This window comes from Amphiprion ocellaris, chromosome 23 (assembly GCF_022539595.1).
Source record: "Amphiprion ocellaris isolate individual 3 ecotype Okinawa chromosome 23, ASM2253959v1, whole genome shotgun sequence".
Lineage (NCBI taxonomy): Eukaryota > Metazoa > Chordata > Actinopteri > Pomacentridae > Amphiprion > Amphiprion ocellaris.
In genome coordinates this window covers 7,536,036-7,555,147 of record NC_072788.1, presented here as the reverse complement: position 1 = coordinate 7,555,147, position 19,112 = coordinate 7,536,036, and the positions used below count along the sequence as shown (strand labels likewise).

At 38.2% G+C, this 19,112-nt stretch overlaps 1 protein-coding gene across 1 annotated transcript in view; it reads right to left on the bottom strand.

The window, feature by feature from the left end:
- The window catches only part of ppp2r5b (protein phosphatase 2, regulatory subunit B', beta), a 52,586-nt gene that overhangs the window by 8,532 nt on the left and 24,942 nt on the right, over window positions 1–19,112 (bottom strand). The window contains exons 3-10 of the mRNA XM_023298759.3: window positions 14,964–15,065; window positions 12,573–12,665; window positions 12,034–12,164; window positions 10,355–10,414; window positions 6,099–6,207; window positions 1,322–1,375; window positions 308–358; window positions 97–216 (exon numbers count right to left, since the gene is read on the bottom strand). Coding sequence (XP_023154527.1) covers window positions 97–216; window positions 308–358; window positions 1,322–1,375; window positions 6,099–6,207; window positions 10,355–10,414; window positions 12,034–12,164; window positions 12,573–12,665; window positions 14,964–15,065 — 720 coding nt within the window. The remainder of the gene's footprint in view (window positions 1–96; window positions 217–307; window positions 359–1,321; window positions 1,376–6,098; window positions 6,208–10,354; window positions 10,415–12,033; window positions 12,165–12,572; window positions 12,666–14,963; window positions 15,066–19,112) is intronic.

The window sequence follows — 19,112 nt, the reverse complement described above, 5'->3', positions numbered from 1 at the left end:
TTACTGTAATCACATTTCTTTTAATCCTGTCTACTCCCAAAACAGTTTTAATCTGGTTATGAGTGACATTTTTTTGTTTTCCCACGACATTATCACCTGGAAGTGAGGGCTGGAGATACAGGCTGCTATCTGCTTGAAGAGCGGCTCCTGAACCCGGATGAACTGAGACGGCTCTATCACATCCAGAATCTCCTCGATCTCGCCCAGGAACATCACCTGAACAAGAAAAGACACAGCATTCTCAGCAATGCTCGTTGAAGAGCAACTGAGCAGCAGAGAAACTTTATTGGCTTTTTGTCATCATTACCTCTTTCTGCGTGCACGTTTTTGGCCAGTACTTGAGCAGCCCTCTGATGATCTGCAGAGCAAGTATGAAAACACATTAATAAGAGTAAACACTGTAGCAATTAGCTCAGCAGGGTAGCTGGCCGGCATCCACTTCTACCATCTCCATTAAATTCACACTCTGGTTTATGCATTAAGAAAAATGCCATCAAGTCTCCTTTTTACTGAATAAAGAAGCAGGTTATCAGAAATGCTCTAATTCAGCCTCTTAACTGAACTACTTAAAAGAATAAGACTGATTACAAAGCTTCATACTCATGCGACTGACAGAAATATTGATAGATTAGTTTACTTTTTTCTGTTATTGCTCACAAAAGTAATTGCTGAGATCTGGGAACATCTTGACATCACTATTACCATTAAAAGACAAAAAAAATGCATGCTTACACCATTAGATTGGTATGTTTGAGGGTGAAACTAAACAGGAATGCAACTAAAGTGTCCATAAGAATCTCCACAAAGTTGATGACAGGAGTTTGACTGAATCAAAAGCAAAACAATGAGCTGTAAGGAGTGAAAATGCTCCACAGAGCTGTCAGAAAATGAAGAACATGAAAACTATAGCTTTGATACTGAAAGTGGAAGCTAGAAAACTAGGATAGTGAGCATTTATATTTCAAGTAGAAGGTAGAAAACCAGACTAAGCATTTTTTATGCTGAAAGTGACAGCCAGAAAACTATGCTAACTAGCCTTTATGTTAAAAGTGGAAGCTAACAAGCTATATTTATTAGTTTTACGCTAAAAGTGGAACCTGCAGATTAGAGCCAACTGAATTTTATACTGAAAGTGAAAGCTAGAAAAATAAGGCTTACTAAAGTCAACTTAAAGTGGAAGATTGAAAATGAGAATAAGTAGTGCTTATGCTGAAAGTGAGCTCAGAAAACAACTAAATCAACACCAAGACTTCCTTCAGATTTGATTATTGTGCGTTATGTAGTTGGCGAGTACAGTGTGATGATGAAAAAGTGGTCTTACATATTCAGTCACTGTAGCATCTTTCTCCATAAACTGCACCACACAGTAGGCCAGCTGTAGAGACAGAAAAGACGAGGTTACACACTCACAAACTCTGACACACACACTTTCTCAAGCTGTCAAGGAGACAAGGGGGATCTTAGCGCTTATCCCTCAGGATTACACACTGCTAAAGATCGGAAAGACAACTTTTCCAAGTGTGTGTGTGTGTGTGTGTCTACATCAGCTCTTGTCTCCTCTTATATGAGCTGCAATCATTTCCTATTATCCTGTATGTGTGTGCGTGTGTGTGTGTGTGTGTGTGTGTGCGTGTGTGCATGTGTGTGTTTTGCGGTTGCCCTCTCCACCCAGGCCGGTTGCCGTGGCGAGTGGGCACCGTGGCGACGGAGACTGTGTGTGCGTGTGTTTACTTCGGAAGGAGTGATGTCACACACATGAAGTCCCTTAAGGGCAATGTGAGATAGAGTTTAGACCTCTTGTCGCTGCCTCTCTGTCTCCCCTCTCGTGTCCTATTTATACCTTCGAATTGTTCACATCATTACTGCGTTATGAAGAAAAGTTTCATATCCAGACGGGCGAGGCGGTGTACTGTCTTTTGTTGTTCCGTTCTTTGTCTCGCTATTGACCTCCATTGTCTGCTTCCTAATCTGTCTGGCATCAACATCTAACAGATCTCTCATCTATTTCACCAATTTTCTGCCTATTTCTTTTTCCTCCTCATGAGGCACCTTCCTTGTTGTCTTGTCATGTCGCTACATCACTGACTTTTTCGTTCCATGAAGGAGGGAGCGGAGGCTGAAAAAAGGGGCCGTTGAAAGCAGGGAGCTCAAATATAAAGAAAAATAGGAAAAAGAGGAGGATTAAAACCAAGGTGTTGAGCGGTCAAACTATTTAAAGCATTAGCGAGGCATTAGAGAAACCGCCTGGAGTAAATGTGATGTTGGCTTCTGGCTTTGTGGGCGCAGGAGGCCATTGTTAGGCTAAGGATTATGGACACTGTAGTCTCTTTTTGAAAGGATTTTAACATAAGGATCTTATCTATATTGATCTGTCAGGGTTATTTTCAGAGCTGAAATCCTTCTTACGATTTCTAATGTTGGCCTTGTATCTGTGCATTTGTTAGTGAAAGTCAGCAAGCTAGGCCAACATGCTTTTATACTCGACTAAAACTAGACTATCTTTAATGCTTAAAGCGAAAGCTATACAATAAGGCTAACTAGCTTTTCTGCTGAAAGTGAAAGGTAGAAAACTAGGCTAACTAGCTTTTATTCTGAAGCGAAAGCTAAAAAAACAGGCCAAACTACTGTTATGTTTAAAGTAAAAACTTAAAAAAAAAACACTGGGCTAATTCGCTTCCATGCTTTTCTTTCACATAGCAGAAATAAAGTAAACCCTAAGTGACAAGAGAGCAATAAGTGCATGAGAAGGATAAAATTCCAATTAAACAGTCAAATTAAATAGCTTCAATTAAAGTCAAGCGGTCACACACGACATGTTCTCTGCAGAAAGCTAAAACACAAAATGAGGAAAGTGAGACCTTCTGTTGCAGGCCAGAACTGGTGATTTTCCTCTACAATAAATAGCTAAGTTTGTTTTAAAAGTCATTGGATTTGTCGTTAGATGAGTTTTGGGGTAAAAAATGGCTAAAGGGGTGTGAGAAGTCACTAAATCTAGCGACAAAGTTGCTAAATTGCTAAATAAAGCTCTTTATATTACTCCGTGATCATGACCCAAACTCAATAATGTGCAACAGCTAATTAGCATCGGCTGAACTTCTTGTTCCTGAAAATGCAGGGCCACTTAAAGAGAGCAATCAAATGCAGTTGCTTAGAAAACTAGGCTAACTAACTTTCATGCTGAAGTGAAAGCTACAGAATGCTCTGTATAGTACTCTGTGATCATGACACAAAATCACTGGAGTGCAATGGCTAATTAGCAGCAAGTAAAGTTATTGTTCCTGAAGTAGCTTGGCCGCTTTAAGTCCCCACAGAGCTCCATTGCATTAATCAAACTACAGCACCAACACTGTCTGTCTAAACCAAAACTCCTCCTGGAAAACAGCAGCCTAATGTAAAATAAATGAAAGTGCTACTCGTCCTTTTTGTTAATCACAGCTGTGGCCCAGTAAGTACACAAATTAAAACAAGCATCAAGGGTGTATTTACTGGACTCTTAGAAAAGATTGACTTTAATCTCAGTTTGACTTCAGAAACTGTGATTGCAGTGCAATTGCTTTTTGGAAAACTGTGATTACTTGAACCATGTCGGGGCTGCACACTATAGCTCCAACATCTGCTACTTCAATTCAGTCACACAAATGTGAAACCCTTCGCAGACTACAGGAAGGATGATTCTAATGTATTTCGCAGTGTTGAGAAAAACCTCGGAGACGATTAAAAGATCCTGCCGTGATATTGTATCTTGATATTCACATTCCAGAAGTGGGTCAGTGCCGCGCAGCCGCACCTACCGGGCGCAAAACTGCCGTCCGGTTTTCTCCTGTGACCCTGTCAAACCGAGTGTGTGTTTGAGTGTGTGAATAATGTATGTGTGTGAACCACAGGGAGAGGGATGGGGAGAAATGTAGGGCACGGTGATGCTGAGACACACACACACACACACACACACACACACACACATGCACACACACACACACACGTCAAAACCAGTTTGCAGAGAACAAACTGTACCTTCTGCCTAAGCAAATAATGTGTGACACAAATAAAACGCACAGGCATGCACACACACAATAGACTGGCTGCCATCTGTGTCTTCAAATATTATTACAACCCAAACACACACACACACCAAAGAAACCAACACACACACTGAACACTGAGGTGAGCGCATCTCCCTGCAGTATTATCTGTGACTCAACTCTGCCTCCTAGTGGCACATTTGACATATAGTCCATGGGCCAGACCAGATATTGGTACCACCTCAGGTGAGCAACCTTAGTGGTACTAAAATGTACACTGGGTTAATGTAAGTACATCAGGATGTGAGAGCCTTTCCACACTGGCAGTTTTATCACTAATTTGTGTAACTGTCACTTTCACCATAACCGCGATATGGCACAATTCATTTAAATCTCACCGTCTGCAAAGATCAGATCTAATATAAATCAATAATCAAATAAAACTGTTTTAGAAAGGGTCATATATTAATATTATATTATATATATTTATATATAATTAAACATCAGACCCAGATGAATGCATTTCTTGTTTGTCTGTAATTTCTTTTCATGCTGATTTGTTTTTGTCATTTTGTGTCTCGTTTTTGTCTGTGTCTTGTTTTGTCATTTTGCATCTCATTTTTGCCGTTTTGTCTTGCTTTTGTCGTTTTGTGTCTTGCTTTGTCATTCTGTGTCTTATTTTGTGTCTCATTTCTATTGTTTTGTGTCTCTTTTTGTCATTCTGTCTCTCGTTTTTGTCGTTTTGTGTCTCGCTTTTGTCGTTTTGTGTCCTGTTTTTGTTGTTTTGTGTCCTGTTTTTGTCGTTTTGTGTCTTTTGTCATTTTATGTCTCGTTTCTGTTATTTTGTGTCTCATTTTGTGTCTCGTTTTTGTCGTTTTGTGTCTCATTTTGTGTCTTGTTTTTGTTGTTTTGCGTCGTTTTTGTCTTTTTGTGTCTTGTTTTTGTCTTTTTGTGTCTTTTTTGTCTTTAGTATCTTGTTTTTGTCGTTTTGTGTCTTGCTTTTGTCCTTTTGTGTCTTGTTTTGTCATTCTGTTTCTTGTTTTTGTCATAGATAATCTTGTTCCCATAGCAACGAAATCTTTCTCAGTCCCAGGTTTGTTATAGTATTGTTCTGTGCTGTAAAATTATTAACACAGATGATGATGCGTAGCATGTGGCATTTCTTATGTTTTTTATAATGAGGAAAAATCGTATCGCATTCCGTCCTGTCGCGTTGACAGGACTTTTGGCTCAGACTCTTTCATTGTGTCCATTAAACGAGTGATAACACATATTAACCTGTGAGTCTGCAACGGCTATCATATCAAAATGCAAACTAGAGACATACAGCAAGTTAAAAATACCAAAAAGAGTTGGTCACCTTGAGTGGTCCTGATACTGGAGATTTTGGGTCTGGGCCCATGAACTAATATTGCAGAAATCCCTGACTCAAATTAAGATCTGACCCTGTTCTTCCAGGGTTTTCTCCTCATATGCGCACATATCGACGCCAAATGTATGTATAGATATCGCACAACATCCCAGAGGCCGATCAAACTTTTGACAGGAGATTACAGTGACAGCTAGAATCAAACACAAGCCAGAGGGTACAAGTAAAGCAGCCTGAAGATAAACTCCAACCCATTTTGATTCTGTGATAGTCGGATGATTATCTACCTAGAGTAAAAGCTGTGAGCTTGCCTCCATTTGAGGGTTCAATGATAGTTTTAGTTCACCAAGATCTAAATATAGCCGCTTTTATACTCTAATACAGAGAGGTGCTTGAAAAATGGTGGAAGTGAGCGAGGAAAACCACCTTCAAAAATCACACACAAGCACACATGAAAGAGCTGTAAGGAACATCAGACAATCAAATACATATCTCTCCTCTCCATATGGATATAAATATGGCATCAAAGAAACATTGCTGCTGTGTGATCGCATTTGTGGTGTTACATAAAACATAAATGGGTGTCAAAAACTGTTTTCTATGCCAGAAACATATCCAAGGAAACCGGTAGCAGTGGCAACCTTTCTAAAATAGTCTAATATGTAAACAAAGGAATGTAAATGGCAGTTGTGTGGAGGTTTATCACTGACCTGTGCGTGGAAGATGGAAAGGGACTTTGCTGTGTGTAGCGGGATGAGAACCCGAACCAGGAACTGCTTGTGTTCGGCCTTCAGAGGCAGAGCGAAGCCATTTATGATGCTGGAGGAGAACAGATGACAAGACAGAAGAAAGAGTTGTGTCATACATCAAAACACTGCAAATGAGACTATTAATTAGATGAAAGCTGCATCTAGTCAATACATTCATTGTTAATTAAAGGTGTTGTATGGAGCACCATCATCTCAGACCAAAACAAAAGGCTTTGTCGCCACATTTCTAAACTTTCATTTACAACCAGAAGGGCTGCATAAACGAGAGCCAAGAAAAAATAACCCGGTTACAACCAGTAGCCCACACTATCATTGTAAAATGCAGCGCTGAATGGCCGAAACAAGTTGTTGTCAACTCGAGTAATTGTATTTCTCTTTCACTGTTAGTCTATTACACCCAGCAGAGGAGACACAGCAGCTATATAGACACACATCATGGTGAAACTAGTCTGACTCATCATTGGGTATGAATGGGTATAAATCTGACATTCTCCTCCCCTTCTGCTATCTGCATGTGGTTGTTTCCAAAATCTAAATGCTCAGAATGGCAGACCTGCTTCGTTTGGTTGATGAATTATCCAGAATTAGCGTACTAATGCTCCACAAAAGCAATTGCTCTATTGCTGTAGATCAGAGGTGTCAAACTCATTTTAGTTCAGGGGCCACATTCAGCCCAATTTGATCTCTAGTGGACCAATAGAATCAGAGCATAATAACCTATAAATAACAACTCCAAATGTTTCTTTTGTTTTAGTGAAAAAGTACATTCTGAAAAAGTTGACATTTAAGGAATTATCTTTTTACAAAGCTTCATAAACAACCTGAAATTTCTCAAGAAAAATAATTCAATTTCAGCAACATTCAGCCTCAGTTTATCACTTACACATTACAACATACAGATCACTGTGTTTCTACAAAGGAACAAAACATTTAGTCACAGTTATCTGGAACTGAATGATATGAAAACAGAAAACAACAAAAACAATACAAAACATTGAATACAGCAAAACACAAAATGACAAAAATAAGACAAAAAAACACAGACAAGACAAAAGGAAACCCAAAACGATAAAAATGAGAAACAAAACAGAAAAAACATGAAACAAACGACAAAAGTCAGACAAAAAACTACAAAAACAAGACAAAATATTCCAAAAATGAGACACAAAATGACAAAAGAACAATGAAAAATCTAGTATTTTACTTCATGATCGAAACAACTTCTCATGGTCTAGAAATGATTTTAAATTTATAGTTTTACAAATTTGCAGTTAATGTCTTCTCTGTAATTTTTACACTTTGTAAAGTCGTTTCGCGGACCGGACTGAACCCCTGGAGGGCCGGCTGTGGCCCGCGGGCCGCATGTTTAACACCCCTGCTGTAGAGGAAGGTAAGGCTATGTGAGACTGTGGTGAAATGGACACACACAGACCTTCAGTGTAAACAGATGGTCTGAGTGGAACCGATAGAACAGAGAAGCAGAGGTGAGCAGAAAAACAGCAGCAGAAACTCTCACACTGAGCTGAAAACGAGCAAGGGCACATAAAATAGGCAAACATAATTAATACTTGTTTGTTTGCCATAATTAGCTGTTTGGGGTACTATCTAAGATGCTCCAGACCACACTTTGGTTTTATAAGTGCAGGAAGGGCCAACAGTTTCAAAGGGAGGGATTCACATGCACTCGCTACTAAAACATAGAACATCAGGTTACATTACACACAGCAGGAGAGTGACTTCATTTTCTGATGAGGATTTTTACACAGTGGACAGTCAAAAAATGATATATGAATATTCAAAATCTTACATATTTAATATTTAAAAGTTTGGTTTCAGTTCAACAATTAATCCTGAATGGAAATAAAATGTAGATTTTAAAAAAGTTCAAGATAGCTTTCTAAATTTCAAGGTAACCTAATTAAAGTTTCAATTAGTAATGACACAAAATTTTAAAAAGCAGCAAATTGTCACATTTGAGAAGCTTGAGGATGTGGATTTTTGCCATTTTTATTTGATAAATCCCTTAAATTGATGATTATAGATTATTAAATTAGGCCTGTCACAATATTCAACAAATCAGAACTATGATGTTATTGAGCTATGTATGGAAAAATTAAGAACTTACAAGAAATTGCACTGAAAACACAGCTGTAGGGAATCTAGAACCACAGATGTACTGTATGTTGTTCCTGTGTCAACCACATGAATACTTTCTTTGGCTTCTTTACAACATTATCACATTATAACGTCCTATAACTCCTAAGGCTCCAAGAAGAAAGTCGTACCATCATTTTGCAATCTCATAGCTACAGCTCTGTGAGTCTATTTTTACCAGTTAACATATTTTGAGCAACACTGAAATTCTCTGTGATGAATTTGACCTTTTACCGCAACAGGAAGCTGCAAAATCAATATTCATTTCCATGAAAACTTCATGTGTTTCTTTAAAAAGCCTCCTCTGACACACGTGTGCGCTGGTCTGCGAGGTGGAGTCTATTCTTGTCCATTTCCAAGTGACTGGACAAATGCGTGGTCTGCTGCTCCGCTCCATAAAGTACGAGCAGCAGAAGAGTGGGAACTAAACTTGGAAAGTGTGACAGTTATTGCACAGCGCCGTGGGCTTTTTTGTCAGTTTACGTAGACGATTTATCCGTTTGCCTGCGCATCAGTCTACCTGTCCGTCTGCCTTCATTTCTAATTGCATCTTTGTCTGTTTAATAGAACGTTCCCTCAATAACAGCTCCCTCCTGCTGCTCCTCTAATCTGTCTTTCAGCCTCCCTCTCACCCTTTTTTCTCAATACCTCTGCCTCCTTCCTCTCTCTCTCTCTCTCTTATTTCAAGTACAGTGCATCCTCTCTCGGCCCTCTCTCTCTCTCTCGCTGTGTGGGAGGAGCTATAAATACCCCTGTTACCACCAACATGAATACAAACCTCTCTCTCCTCTCACGCTCTCCCTCTCCTTCCTCCACTTCTGACTCACTGTTCAGTCATTCTCTCCCCTCAACCCTCCATTCTCATGCCTGCCTCTTTTCTCACCTTGGATTCATCCTCTCCCTCACCTTCCTCTTTAAAGTCACTGTCCATTTTCATCATTTATCATTAACAGGTGAAATGGTGGTTGCAGGTGAGAAGAAGAGTTTCAGGTTTGAAACAACTTTAACATCGTAATATCTCTTTGAATATATCCATATTTAAACTCCCCTCTAAGTATAACGTCAGACAATGAACGAAAACAAAATGTCCCTGAGAGAAATTAATATGTATTGAGTCTAATATTAATGTGTTTGTTTCCTGATTTTTAATTTTCTGCCTTTTTCGGTTTATTCCATTCTCAGTGGCAGTCTGAAAACAGTCACTACACACTATATAGTGCACTCAAAATGTCCCACAATGCACCATGAAAGGTGGTGTACAGTCAGTGGCCACTAACCAAACAATATATACCAACATGCACTGTGTTGAAGGAGAATCTTCAGAGCAAGAATGAAGATTGGTGGCATTTCCACAGATTTCTGACAGCTATTTTAAGACGTATTTTCAAGGAACATATCTTTTCTCTAGACCTAACTGATTTAGAGAGATCTCTGATTGTTGTTTTGATTGTGACCATATAAACTGATAGTCACAGTGCAACTACAGCTAGTCAAAATTATGTTGTTGGTATCAGTAATATTAATTCTGGATTGTCAAACTCAGCTAATGTTCACTCATGCTTTTTCTATTTTGTAGACATGGCGAAACATGCCCTTTGTTGTTCTCTTTTCATTTCCGTCTTCCCCCTTTTATTTCTCAGAGACAAAGCAAGAAACTTCTGAGTCATATTTAATTCATGTCTTTAACCTGCTTCTTGTTTCTGGCTCTCCTTCCTGCCACCTCTCACCCTCATTACTCATTTCCCTGCCTCCTTTCTTTCCATTTCTCACAGCGTCAGACTGTGCACCGCTGCTTGTGTTTACCTGATAAGAAGATAAATGAAAATGCGCATTGTTTTATGTGTTGCAGCAGCGGTTGTGCTTTGTAACCATTTTTCGTAGTGGCGTAATTCGCTGCAGCCAGCTGCCTCATGACAAGAAACAGCTGGCCAAGTGTAGTATGTGTGTAGGTGTATGTGTGTGTGTTGTCAGTTATAATCCTAATGCATTGCTCGGCCCTTGATGTACCGGCACCACAGCGGCAAAGTGGGATCCAAACAAACCTGCCAAGGATTTCCAGCAGCTCTGCAACTCCATTGAAGTGCTCAGTTTCATATATGAACCTAAAGATCAGAAACACACACACAAAAGGGTATATTTAGATCAAGTTGTAAAAACAGTGCAAAATATTCTGTTATCTTCTTGTAAAATGACTCGTACACGCATGAAAGTCATTGCTATTCATGATTTTTCCAAAGAACTGATCGATATCGTGATGCACCATGTCTGAAACACACCTCCTAACATTACCTCTGGAACATCATCATCAGTTAAGGAGATGCTTATACTGCGTCTTTTGGCTGTCAGAGATAATGAAACCGCTTAACTGAGACAGAAACAGAGTTTGTTGCAGCATCACGGCTCTGGAATTATTTCTGCAAACACGACCAAAGCCACAAACTCAGTCACACTTGGAAAACATCCCAGCATCCTTGTTAGTCAGAGCTGTTGAACCAGTCATATGAGCAGATCTGTGTCACTGCTCAGTGGTTTACGGAGCTCTAAGGACAGATTCAGGATGGAGATATGTGAGGTTAGAACCTCAGTCATGTGCGTCCATATGTGACAGAATACAACTAGGTTTAAGATGTCTTTCGTTCTTACTAACTTCCAGCCAAAGAGTCTCAGGGACTTCACGTATAAGGAAGTAGAATACAAATGAAAGAGCTGCTGCAGAAACCAAAAGCGTTTTCCTTAAAGCCCCGTAATGAGTAGGCTGATTAGAATTAGATCAATGACACACTTAACCCTTGTGTCGTCCTGCGGGTCAAAATTGACCCGGTTAAAAAAAAAATATATTTTCACAGTGAAACTTCTGATGTCCACATTTTTAACATTTTTGGGAAATCTTTGAACATTTTTTGGTGGAAAAAAAGAAATGTTCAAAATGTTTCTTTAAGAACATTCACAAAAAAATCAACCAAAATCCAGCAAATTTCACTGGATTTTGGTCTATTTTTTTGTGAATGTTCTTAAAGAAAATATTAGAAGTTTTACTGATACATATGTAATCATTTTAGATATTTTTAGGATTTTTTTTTGGGAAGATTTTTCCTCATTTTTTTATATTTATTTACAAGAATTTTCTTGCCAAATTTGGGGGATTTTTAAAAAAACAAAACTTTTAAGGGAAACATAAGGAATTATTGGAATTTTCTTCCTGAAGGTTTTGCAAATTTTCAGAAATTTGGGGAATTTTTTTGCTGAATTTTTGGATTTTTTTCAGACAAGGAAACAATATTTTTTGGTGCCGGTAAATCAAGACAACAGGAGGGTTAAGAGCAGCAGATTCTTTTGAAAGGTTCTTAAACTATGAGTCAAAAAAAAAAGCACTCATAACAACACAGAACACGTATCCTGACAAGGTACCACTGGTCATTTCGGAGCCTAAAATAATCATCCTGTACACTAGTGTTTCCATATCAACATTTGGTTGTATTTCATTTCATTTTTCAGGTTTTTTATTTCATTATTTCATTATCATGTGTGATATTACCTCATTACCTCTGTATATTATTTTATTTAATGTTAATTTATCTTATCTTAGTAAAGATGCATGTTAGTGCTCATGAGGCTGCTCCTCTCGCTGTCGATGCTCTTTGTTCCTTGGCTAATGATTGATTTATTTCTATCCATAGCTCCCTTTAAATCCCGTGCATCGTTAGTGGTCTGCAGTCTGCACCTGAGGAAGATGTTGTTGATCTGTTTGCGGATGTAGGCTCGGAGGCCCAGTAGTTTTCCATAGACGCGGTGCAGGATGGTCTTTAGGTACTCCCTCTCCCTGGGGTCCTCGCTGTCGAACAGCTCCAGAAGCTACACACATGTAAGATAATTACAGACACACAAATACGTTACATAACGCAGCACCTGTGAGCACTGAATCCATCCTCTGACTTCCTCACTCTCACACCTCATGCTAAACTAACATGTTTTCAACATTAATAATATGTCTGCTTGCTCATTTTTCTCTTGTTTTGTGGGAATTTGTCATGGTTATAAAAAAACATAAGCAGCTTATTACACATACAGAATTTACAACAACAACTGGGACGTCTTTAAGTCACTTTTTTATATGTGCACTCTTGAGGAGAACAAATAGGTTGCACAATCCTTCAAAGAACAGCTTCATTTATTTATACCTTTCCATTTATTAGGGTTTCAGAAGAAGCCTCCCAGGGCTTTGGATTTGATATTTCCAGGAGGAAGAGGAGAGAGGATTACCTGCAAGACGAACTTCTGGTCGACGTAGCGTTTGGCCATGGAGGGCTGGAAGTCTGGGCTCTCCAGGAAACGCAGAAAGAACTCGTACACCAGCTAGCATCGGCACAAAGATTAGACACCAGTTAGCGTCAGTTAGGTTTAGTGTGACATTGTAGGAATTATCTACTTTCTCGCAATGATATCTGTCACTAACTTATAGCTAAAGCCAGCAGCAGTTGGCTTCTGCTCATGCACCAAGGCCTTAATGCTAATCTTAATGCTGCAGCCTGTAGCTTCTCACCGACCAGACAGATAAACTGCGGCATCAATCTTCTCGTCCAGCTCTTGGCCTGAAAGCCTGTTCTTTCAAAATGTCAGATTGTTTTTCCAAAGCTGCTTCAGGCGACACAGCATGATGACTACTCCAAATAGCAGCAAGGGATGATTTTACCTGCTCACAAGTTTACACAGAGTAAGTCTTTATATCAAAAGATACAAAGCGAGAGGAAAAAGAGAAAACTATTTGGTTTCTTGGACTTCACACTCCACACAGCTTTGACTCATCTCTCCCTGAAGATGCAGAAGTGACTGTACACCACACCCAAATGTCATCTACGCTATTTAGGAGTTTTTCTTGTGATTCAAAACTGATAACTACAATCTCTAATACAATCTCACACCAAAATGTTGGACTGCAAAAAACTATTTGTTTCACAAGAAAGGCTGTAAAATTTTGTAATGCCTGTGCTTTTCTTGGCCTTTTCTTTTCTATTGGGCTGCATCACTGTCATATGACTTGAGTTTTACATCCCACGGTTCACCTGTTTCTTTTACCTTAGTTATTAAAAGAGCAATTCAATCCAAATAGAAGGCTGGAGGAGACGTAAGTTACAGGAGTAGTAGGAGCCTCTGTTTACTGCTATTTGTTTATCTCAGTCCTTGCTGATTTTTCTTTACATTACAAAACTACCTGGATGGGTTTACAATAAGGTTAAAAGTTCAAATACATGTGTTTAAACCAGGGGTGTCAAACATAAGGTCCGCGGGCCAAAACCGGCCCTCCAGAGGGTGCAATCCGGCCCACAGACGGCTTTGTAAAGTGTAAAAATTACAGAGAAGACATTAACTGCAAATTGTGAATTTGTTAAACTAGAAATTCAAAATAATTTCTAGGCCATGACAAGTTGTTTTAATCATAAAGTAAAATACTAGATTGCTCATTGTCATTTTGTGTCTCGCTATTGTAATATTTTGTCTGACTTTTGTCGTTCGGCTCATGTTTTTGTCGTTTTGCTCCTTGTTTTGGTTGCTTTTTGTCTTATTTTTGGCATTTTGTGTTTCACTTTATTTGTCGTTTTGTGTTTTTTGTCTCACTTGTGTTGTTTGTTTATTTTTTGCCACTTTGTTTCTTGCTTTTGTAATTTTTTTGTCTCGTTTTTGTTTTTGCATAATATTGCTGAAACTGAACTTATTTTTCTTAAAAAATTTCAGTTTATTCAAGATGTTTTGTAAAAAGATAATTCCTTAAATGTGAACATTTTTAGAACATGCTTTTTTGCACTAAAGCAAAGGAAATACTTGGAGTTTGTTGGTTATTATGCTCTGATTTTTCTGGTCCACTTGAGATCAAATTGGGCTGAATGTGGCCCCTGAACTAAAATGAGTTTGACACCCCTGGTTTAAACGCTTGTCAGTTGCTGTTTATTTTAGTTTTAGTCGCTGTTTTTTGTCATTTTCAGCTGCTGTTTTCATCTGTTTACGTTACCACTTGATTAGGTTAGGCCAATGCTTTTCAGTCTCTGTTTACTTTAATTTTCAGTCACTATTTTCTGTTGTTTTCAGTCACTGTTAACTTTTTTTAGAAATGGTTTTCTGTCATTTTCAGTCCCTTTTGCTTTTCTTCCAGTCGCTGTTTTCTTTTGTGTTCAGTCACTTTTCGCTCCTTTCAGTTGCTGTTTTCTATCACTGTTTTGTCATTTTCGGTCACTGTTTAGTTTTTCAGACAATGTTTTCTGTCGCTTTCAGTCACTGCTTTTGTTTTCTGTCACTGTTTTCTGTCATTTTCAGTCAGTCTGTGCTTCTGTTTGTGCGACAAAACTACTTTAAGAAAAGTTCACGGCTTGAGTTGCAATGCACCTGAGCAAACACTAAACACTCCTAAAAAGAACAGTCCCTAAAAACTGGACGGCTCATAAAATTTTGCTTTAAATAGCATCTTTAAGTGACCTAAAGGACCCAAGACTCTGGTAAAAAAAAACTTCAATTAAAGTCATTTCTGGTGGGAGCTGTGTTCATTATGACTTCGCCCACTCTTACTGGTAAACTGACATGAAATACTGCAAATCCACAGAATATGGTGACAAATATAACACGCCACATGAATCTGCATATCCATAATATATTTTTTGGTACCTGCAGATGAGGCCAGGAGGCTTCCAGTGTCGGCTCATCTTCCTCTGGGTCAAACTCTGGATTCTCGCTGGGCGGCAGAGTGCGGAAGATATTTACCGAGATCTGCAAAGTCATAAGGAGAGCAGCAGGTGGAGGAGGAGGGGAAAAAAGGAAGTGGAAAATGGATATGGAGGAAGGGGAGAATGTATACAGGAAGAGGAGAGGGGGAGATGTGGGTGGAGACGTGGAGAAAAAGAGATTAGCGAGGCGTAAATGACAAACAATGCATCCTTGATAATAGTGAACATCCTGGACATTATTTCAGGGCAGAAGGACGTACACTGCAAAAACTCAAAATCTTACCAAGTCTATTTGTCTTATTTTCAGTCAGAATGTCTCATCCCACTTGATTTAAGATAAATTCACTTAACAAGTGACATTTCAGCAAAATGGAGGGGCTTGTTTTAAGACAATGCATCTTAAATATCTTGCTAAGTCAAACAATCTTGAAATTATCTTGTTTTGAGTTGAATTTTACAAGAAAAATCTAAATAAATTTAACCCTCATGTCGTCCTGTGGGTCAAAATTGACCCGTTTTAAAGTTTGAAAATGTGAAAAAAAAAAAATAGATATTTTCACAGTGAAACTTCTGATGTCCACATTTACAACATTTTTGGGAAATTTTGGGAAAGAAATGTTAAAAATGTTTCTTAAGAACATTCACAAAAAATATTAGAAGTTTTACTGATATATATGGAATCATTTTAGATAGTTTTAGGATTTTTTTGGAAGATTTTTACTCATTTTTTGAAAATATTTCCAAGAATTTTCTTGCCAAATTTGTGGATTTTTTTATTTTTTTTATTAAGACTTTTAAGGGAAACTTTTAAGGAATTATTGAAATTTTCTTCCTGAAGGTTTTGCAAATTTTCAGAAATTTGGGGAATTTTTTTTGCAGATTTTTTGGATTTTTTTCACAAAAGGAAACAACATTTTTTGGTGCCCGTAAATGAGGACAACAGGAGGGTTAATACATTTCAAATTAGGATTTTTTTTTTTTTTTTTTTTTTAAGCATATCTGGCTTATTTTAAGACACCCAAGCTTGACAATCCTGGTAAAATAGAGCTTAAATAAGTTTTCCCAGCTAATTTTGAGATCTCAATATTCTAAATATCATATCTTATTTCAAGAAATCTTACCAAGCCATTTTTCATTTGTTCCATTGGCAGATTTTTTTCACTTAAGTTAATTGAAATAAGTATTTTTTTCTTTTTTTGAGAGGGGCATTTTTCCAGTGTAATCGTATTTTCAAAATAACTGAGCAAAAGAGTCTTAGTCATGACAGTTTTAGAGCATTTACAAAAGCATTCTTTGACCCATTTTTACACTCTGGACATCACAGCACTCGCAATAGTTTCACTAATCATCTTCCTCGTCGTGTATTTGAGGAGATTTGTGTCACTACGCAGGACAGATGCAGGGTGAATAAAATGACGCCACATTTCAAGCTGTTAAGAGTTTGGCATTAATAAAGCAAACAAATTAGTCGAGACAGTTGTGTTAGGCGGGCGGCAGTATTGCGACAGCTGCCCAGTCAAAAGATGAAGCCACTGCATGTGATGAAAAAGCTTTTTCTTCAGTCAGTGTTTTCAGTTTCCAAGCAACTTCAGCCACGTTTGCTGCTGTTTGCAGACCACATTATGAGAACAACTGATAAGTCATGCAGCGACTGCGAGCTACGTCATGATTTATTCAGTGAATGCATCTCCATCAGCCACTTTGTTTGCTCATTTTAAGGCCCTGTGTAAATCTGGATTTAAAAAAGCTTCAAATTATTCACTGCCACTTTCTATTTTTCTGTAATACATCAGAAACATGATTCTCAGAACATTAAAATCCTGTCAGGTTTAAAGGCGCTTAATCTTTTCCTCACTTTTACCTCAATCTTCTTTCTGAAGGATCTACAGATATTGCCCATTCTCCTTCTTACTTTGTAGCTTTTAATATTTTATATTATTAGAATATCTCTTTTGTATCCAAGATTCAGTTACTGTTTGCTTCTGTCTGTAAATAACAATTTTTTCATTTTTCTGTTCACTTTGGTTTCTGTCAATGTTTTCTGTCATTTTCAGTCAGTTTTCCATCATTATTTTGTCATTTTTAGCCACTATTTAAATTTTTCTGTCGATGTTTTCTGTCATTTTCACATCGTTTTCTGTTTCTTGCGTTTTTAGTTGCTGTGTACTGTTTTAGTCAGTGTTTTCTATCCTTTACAGCTGCTGCTTACTTACTTTTCAGGTGCTTTTCTCTTTATTTCAGTCACTGTTCTGTCATTTTCAGTTATTATTTGCTCTCAGTTGCAGTTTTCTGTGACCATTTTGAGTCTCTGTTTCCTGTCATTATTTTGTCATTTTCAGTCACTGTTTACGTTTATTTTTCAGTCGATGTTTTCTGTAATTTTGAGCTGCTGCTTGCTTTTGTTTTCAGTTGTTTTTCACTATATTTCAGCCATGGTTTTCTAGCACCACTTTGTCATTTTAAGTCACTGTTAACTTTTGGTTTTCTGTCATTTTCAGTTACTATTTGCTTTCAGCCATTGTTAACTTTTATTTTTCTGCTGTTATTTTCTTTCATTTTCAGTCCCTTTTTCCAGTCGCTGTTTGTCTGTCACCATTTTGTCATTTTCAGTCATTTTATTTCATTTGTCTGTCATTTTCAGTTTCTGTTTGTTTTTGTTTTCTATTGCTGTTTTTTGTCATTGTCAGTTACACTTTGTTCACTTTGGTTTCTGGTTGCTTTTCACTCTTTTACCAGTTGCTGTTTTCTATCATTATTTTATCATTTGCAGTCACTGCTTTCTGTCATTTCCAGTTACTATTTGCTTTTAGTTGCATGCTTTCTGTGACTATTGTCAGTCACTATTTACTCTTCTAACCTATTAAACGTCTTTGTGTTCACATAATTATTGTGAAAAGGTCAGGAAGCTGACATTAGCATTTAATTCATGTTCCACATTAGGGAAAAAATGCTTCTACTTTTTTTCCAAGATAATTTTTTTCTAAAATAGGCCTCCCTCTTCCTCCTACATTATATTCATTATGTGCTGCTGCACTCGGCTCTAACATTTGCACTTATTAGCTACATGTATTACAGAATTGAGGCTTTTTTAAAGCCACACATCAAGCCTTTCCCTCTCCATACTCTGTCCTATCAGCACTTTCACATCCTCTGGCGACTCTATACCGTAAATCATATCTACTGCTGGTTTTTCCTTTCCTGTCTTATCCTCCCTCTTCCTCTCCTCCTCTTTATATCCTTCGGGATCTCTGGTGTCCACACTCTCCACCACACTCCACTCTATGTCTCCTTTCCATCCCTTTCTTTCTCACCATCTGTGCAGCCTTTGTAGCCGCCCTCCTCTCCTCTCCTCATCCATCCATTCCTCTCCTCATCCATCCATTCCTCTCCTCATCCATCCATCCATTCCTCTCCTCATCCATCCATCCATCCCTCTCCTCATCATCCATCCCTCTCCTCATCCATCCATCCATCCATCCCTCTCCTCATCCATCCATCCATCCCTCTCCTCATCCATCCATCCATCCATCCCTCTCCTCATCCATCCATCCATCCCTCTCCTCTCTGGACTCCATCAGAGCTCCTCCACTGCATATCACACCATCTCTCTTTCCTGCTTCATCCATCTTTAGCCTTTTCTTTCCTCGTCTCTTTGCTTTGCTATGTGCTGGACTTCCAGGCGTCGCATTCGATAAGGATTGATTCACGTGTGGAAATGTATTTCTGGCTTTCTAGTTTCTTCTCCCTCCATCCATCTCGCTATTGATCCATTTGCTCATCCACTACGGTTATTGTTTGTCACTGTCATTTCCTTAATGCTGTTTTTTTGGGGGGCTTTTGGAATGTTGGTATTTCCTCGTCTAGCCTTCTATCACTAGCGATCCAACATCACAGTTTATGGTTTTAGTTAGTTTTCTTCTTAGATAATTTGATTTAAAGGATTTTTACAAGAAAAAGCAAGAATTAGAGGCATGTTTGTCTGTACTTCAGTTTAATCATCTATGAGTTATCTCCTTAAAAGTTGGCACTAGTCTTTAATTTCATCTAAAAATGCTACAATCTGTTGGCCACCAATATTAGTTCTACATAT